The 5,551-nt window shown below is 44.8% G+C and overlaps 1 protein-coding gene across 5 annotated transcripts; it reads left to right on the top strand.

Moving 5' to 3' along the window:
- Positions 1-6: 6 nt before the first annotated feature.
- Positions 7-4,782, top strand: LOC137898373 (protein disulfide isomerase CRELD1). 5 transcript variants are annotated; one of them, XR_011105602.1, is made up of 7 exons: positions 7-452; positions 663-716; positions 796-943; positions 1,103-1,141; positions 1,222-2,537; positions 4,087-4,182; positions 4,287-4,324. XR_011105602.1 is itself a non-coding variant. In XM_068742406.1 (6 exons), the coding sequence occupies exons 2-6, from the start codon at positions 3,279-3,281 to the stop codon at positions 4,729-4,731; spliced, it is 714 nt and encodes a 237-aa protein (XP_068598507.1). In that variant the 5' UTR covers positions 1,742-2,537; positions 3,277-3,278; the 3' UTR covers positions 4,732-4,782. The 5 variants fall into 5 exon arrangements, 2 of the variants coding, with proteins under 2 accessions (XP_068598505.1, XP_068598507.1); XR_011105600.1 differs by lacking the exon at positions 4,287-4,324 and adding an exon at positions 3,535-3,618 and having other exon boundaries at positions 4,087-4,134; XR_011105601.1 differs by lacking the exon at positions 4,087-4,182 and having other exon boundaries at positions 4,287-4,409.
- The last annotated feature ends 769 nt before the right edge of the window (positions 4,783-5,551 follow it).

Here is a 5,551-nt window from a genome sequence, read left to right as displayed (position 1 = left end):
AGGTACTGTCATGATCAGAATAGTTTATGGCTCTCATAGCAGCTGAGCTTAGCCCACACAGGACAGGACCTACATGATGACGTACTTCTGGCTTTAGGTTTGGGATGAGGACAGCCAGACTTCGAGGCGCTCTCTCAGCTGCCCCTTCAGGAACTCAGGTGACGTCTTTGGAAAGGTTGGGAAGTTAACCCCCCCGGTATATGCTGATGTTTCCTGCCTGCCCACTTCCAGATTTTTCCCAGAGGAATGTGTGGCAGAACGTCTCAGTGTCTGTAGACCAGGGTCAGACAAACGACCAACGCTCAATGCTGTGGTGGAACCTGTCTGCCCCCTGCAAGGTGGAAGGAGAAGTGTGGCCCTGCCACATAGTGAGCCGCTGCGGGGAGATAAAGGGCTTCAGACGACAGCTGACAAATGATGACACATGGAGACAAAACCGCAAAGGACAGTGGGTGAGAACATTTACATTTTATATTTGAAGTTGGACTGATTTTGTTTCAAATCTCCTAAATGTAAAATCACGTATTTGCTGTGAAAAACATCTTATATATATATATATATATATATATATCATGCAAAATTAGACATTTTTTGTATTGTTGAAAACCTTAAAATATAGTGCTGTGGCTACACTCCATGGCAATTTATCGTGTCCTCTACAGGAGAAAACAGGAGTCTTTGAGGACATCGACCTTCAGTTCTCCCTCTGTGTGATGGTAAAAGCAACCATTCATCTGTGAACCATATTACATATCTCGTGTTGTTCCATAAAGCTATTCGATTTCATTCATAAAGGTTAAAGTAAAGGGAATGGGACCAAACCGTGGTCCATTCTGCTATAAGGACACTGAGAGGATGCGCTGGAGTCTCCTGATAGTTTGTGTTTTGCTGCTAGTCTGCTTGACCGTGCTCATATCTTGTTTGCTTCATAAGTTTGTCAAGAGTAAGTATTATTACTTTTCCTTTTTGCAATAAATTGCATTAAATATTTGAGAACCCCAGGAAATAGTTATCAAACACAAAAAAAGGGCAGAGCAGTGTCTAATGCCCATATTTCTGCTGTCCTATTGTATATTTACGCTTATTTTTCTGGATTTTACAGAATGGGTGTGGAGCTGGCATCATGGTGGATTTGTAAAAAGTGAGTGTTTTCTACCCGTCATACAGAAATCCTAAAATCACGATGGAAAAATGCAACTGACTTGCTTTTCTGTCCTAAAGTAGGCAGACGGCATCATGTGGTGCTGCTGAGCCCCCCAGATATGGATGATGGTGTTTCAGAGTCGGTATGCCAGCTCGGCTCGCTGCTCTGCAGCCAGGGCTTCAGTGTGTCGGTGGACCAGTGGAGCAGGAAGCAGCAGTGCATGCAGGGACCCCTGCCATGGCTTCACTCCCAGCTGCTGGAGCTGGACAGCTGTGGTGGCCGAGTTGTGCTTGTCTTGACCTGCAGAGCTCTGGCGAGGGCAGACGAATGGACTCTTCAGCACAAAGAAGCCATCAAGACAAATGGTGAAGAGAAGGGTCTGCTTCAGCTCGGCTCCCCTTACTCCGATGTGTTCATGGCCTCCCTGTTCCTCGTCCAAGCAGACAGGCAGCTGGGAAGAGCTGGAAAACGCTTTCTACTGGTGACTTTTGACTCGAATTTATGCAGGGAGAGGAAGATCCCAGAGCCCCTTCAGCGGCTGCTGCTGTTTCAGCTTCCAGCTCAGAGCAAAGCGTTCTTTACTGAGCTGACTCTGTGAGCGACAGGTGGGCTAAAAAGAAAGCGGACCTTCAGAAAGACATCTTCAGATATTTTCACACTGGGACACACTGTGTGTTGATACTTGAGAAAAAAGCCCATGTAAATGTCATGCTGATCATTTTTGTTGGTGTGCAAATGAAGGACATTGTTTTCCAAAAACAAGAGCTAAACAAAAGACACAAATGTTGTTGCTGTGGAACCCCCCCCCCCCCCAAACTAAAATCAATAATGCATTATAACTAGCTCAACACTGGCCAGTTTTAATTTATGTTCGAAGTGTTAACACCCAGTGTAGATGTTAACCCTCTTTTCAGTACAGTATTTCCCGTCTGCATGGTTATCTGAAGCGTAAGGAAGAGTCTGTTTCTATTAAGTGTTACGAGTTGTGATGTGTTTTTAACGTTTACAGCATCAGTGTTGTTTTATAGCACACAAGAGCACTTCAGTCCGCTTTATCCTCCAGATCGGCTTGTTTTTGGTCGACCTGGAGACAATGGGAAAATAGTGAATATGAGCAGACTTATCTGTTGAAGAGTGAAAATGTTTTTTTATACCTCAAACTCTACAGACGAATTCTGCCACTGCTGGACGTCTGTCAACAGCTGCCTATAAATACACAGGCCTGCGCCTATTTTTAAATGTGTCAAATCTCGGCTTGTGATTGGTAAGCTCCTCGTGAGGGCGGCAAATGTCATTGGTCGGTGCTGTGACGCTGTAAAATGGCTCAAGCGTCCTAAAGTGTGTGACAACAGTCGTCTGGGGTTAAATTCAGGCCAAGTGGATTTCGGAGAAGGTAAAGCAGACACACAAGTCCCGCATCTAATGTCTCAGGTTGTTTATTCAGCTCTGTGTGTTGTTTATTTGCAGTGTTTTTACCGTGACTTCATCTGTCAGAATGTGACGTCAATTTCTCATATAAAACGCTGCTCACGTGACTTCAGCCAGCAATTTATTGTGAAACACACAATACACTTTCGAAATAGTAGATAACGTGCTAGATATCAGGTTAGGAGCTACAGAACCACACAATGATATTTAAGTCTTCGTGTGCGTAAAAATAAAGGGTCGCTAAGCAAATACTGCGGTAGTATGTGGAGATATCAACTTCATATGAAGTATAAATATATAAAGTTTTCTCTAACCTTTAATCACAGTCCTGTCATCATGTGATTCAATTCATGATTCATTTTATTTATTGATTGTTAACATTAGAACTTTAATTGTCTCAAGTGCAAGTTACATTCTTTTACATTATCCAGATCTCCTAATAAATTAGATAGCTAGCTTGCTTTATCAATATAAACCATTAGTAGTCTTTTTAAAATGTCATCCTACCTCAATCCTGACACTTGATTAGTGCTGAAGCATGGATTGCTGCTGCAAGAAGCGTAACGCCAGCCGGATGTGTTTGCTCCCTCATACGTTCTATTCTTGCAGCACAGAGGACTTACACGCTCTGTCGTGAATGTTTAACAGACCTGGATGATCATTTTGGAGCGCTAAATCTTTTTTTTCCCTGGGCCCGGTGGGAGAGATGGGAGTTTGGCGTACTAACAGGAACCTGCTGCAGGCTGCCTGGCTGTGCTGTTTGTGGGCTGTTCAGGTGCACTGCTGCCCAGAGACCTGCAGTAAATGTTCAGGCCCAGAAAATGACCTGTGTGAGGAATGCGAGGCTGGATGGACACTCCATAATAACGCCTGCGTAGGTACTGTATACAGAAGTTTATGTTTATGACTCTGTAAATCATCCTCAGGACAAGCACACAAGTCATGTACTCCTGTTTGTTTAGACATTGTCGAGTGCGACGTCGAGCTGGGTGTCTGCCCTGCTAACAAGTTCTGCTTCGACTCCAACAGTTCCTTTGAGTGCCGAGGTATGTGGCTTGAAAATTAAGTCTCTGGACAGAGCTGAATGAATTAACCTAATACATCTCAGAGAAAAGGGAAGAATAGCCATGATGATTTGGGTTAACTTGCTATCAATTTAAAACTTTAATACTTCTAAAATAACCTAGCATTAAACACAGAAGAGAAGAAAAATGGTTAATTTGGTTCTATAAATGGCTAAAACAATAAAGTAATAAAAAACTGAGGAAGGCGCTACGGTACAGACCATAATCAAAGTGTCTTTGTCGGCACGTTGCAGTATAATTTCATTGTGCTGTATGAAAATGTCCTAGGGCTTCACACACACACACACACACACACACACACGCGCGGTTTGACAGAATCTCTCTGGAAGGAGCCCAGTATTTACAGGCTTTCACACTGACAGCATGTGGAGAGCTTAAAGTATTGTGTGTGCTTCACATGAACAACTGAAACAGTCACTCATTCCTCAGACTGTGACCCGGCCTGTGTGGGATGCATGGGCAGTGGACCAGCGCGATGCAGGAAATGCGCCTCCGGGTACAGACTCAGAGGGTTAAAGTGTTTGGGTAATTGCACGAAAGAGACTCATTCTGACATGCATTGACTCTCTGAAACAGTCTTGTTCATCTGTGGTGAAATTGAATGAAGTGCCTCTCGTTCTTTCGCTCAGATATAGATGAATGCAGTGAACGGGTCCTTGCATGTCACGGCCTGGATGAGGTGTGCGTCAACACAGAAGGCTCATTCCGCTGCGACTGTGCTGAAGGATTCATCCGCAGGGAAGGCTTTTGTGTGAGGAAGCAGCAGCCTGGTAAGTTTAAGCACATACACAGAATGTTTGTCATGTAGACATTCCACCTCCCTGCAGCGATTCTTGTCCATCCCACCGTGCAGGCGTTCAGGAGAAAGGCCTGTTTGAGGACATCCAGGACGATGAGGTGGAGGTGCTGCAGCAGATGTTCTTCGGGGTGGTGCTTTGTGCACTCGCTACGCTGGCTGCTAAGGGAGATTTGGTGTACACGTCTGTATTCATGGGAGCGGTGGCAGCCATGGCAGGGTACTGGCTTTCTGACAGGGGAGACCGTTTATTGGACGGTTTCCTAAAGGGACGGTGAAGCCCGAATTTGCATTTTTCTTTTTTCTCTGATATGTATTTAACAAGAACTGCAATTAACAGGGCCTGTAATGTATTCGACACAGGACACCGTGTTTAGCAGGGAGCCATCTTGACTTATTCTGCCCTACGGCAACTCCACAGGGACAAAAACACAACAGCACGAAAGGCAAAGCACGCACTCAATTCGCGCGTTATAACACAATACGTTACATCTCCCCTCCTTAGCAAAGAAACATGCATTATATATTAGAGATGAACATATGAACATAGTCAAAACTTACTTACCTGTTATTTACAGTTTTACTTACTTAGATAAATAACAAACTTAAATATCCAGTCTGCAGCATCAACGAACTTAAACAAAAACAGAAATCAGTGAAAACATTCGATTTCACACACTGCAACTAGGAAGGAATGTTATAAATTCAGTCTATCGGGAGGCTTCACAACTCTTCCGAGCCTGGTAGTAATCTGTCCAGGTGGGCGGACTCGAGTAGGGCTCAAATGTACTTTGGGTGATGAGGGAGAGAGTTCAGGAGACGCTGTCTCCTTCTCAGGCAGACCTGATGTTTCAGTCCAGGGTTCCTGACGCATCCAGTGGCGTGGACGGTTGGCTGCTGCAGTGCTTTTGCGAAGGTGTTGGCTGTTGCGGCGGTATTCCTTGTTTCCACATTCCACAACATAGGATCGCGGTGCACTGTGTGGCTTAACCACAACTCCAGGGGACCACTTGTGGTTGCCAGGATACGGTTGCATCCTGATCTCATCACCCGGTTTGAGAACAGCAGGCGGATTGCTTGCTCTCTTCCGGTCATTAT

The sequence above is a fragment of the Brachionichthys hirsutus genome, chromosome 8 (genome assembly GCF_040956055.1).
Source record: "Brachionichthys hirsutus isolate HB-005 chromosome 8, CSIRO-AGI_Bhir_v1, whole genome shotgun sequence".
In the NCBI taxonomy this organism is placed as follows: Eukaryota; Metazoa; Chordata; class Actinopteri; order Lophiiformes; family Brachionichthyidae; genus Brachionichthys; species Brachionichthys hirsutus.
The sequence above is the reverse complement of the archived record's forward strand: the minus strand, read 5'-3'. Positions and strand labels throughout refer to the sequence as shown.

Excerpts from the sequence above, each read along its gene's own strand:
- LOC137898373 (XM_068742404.1), top strand. The coding sequence starts at position 201 with ATGCTGATGTTTCCTGCCTGCCCACTTCCAGATTTTTCCCAGAGGAAT. Across the intron at positions 453-662 it reads AAAACCGCAAAGGACAGTGG|GAGAAAACAGGAGTCTTTGA; the intron begins GTGAGAACATTT and ends TGTCCTCTACAG. Across the intron at positions 717-795 it reads AGTTCTCCCTCTGTGTGATG|GTTAAAGTAAAGGGAATGGG; the intron begins GTAAAAGCAACC and ends TCATTCATAAAG.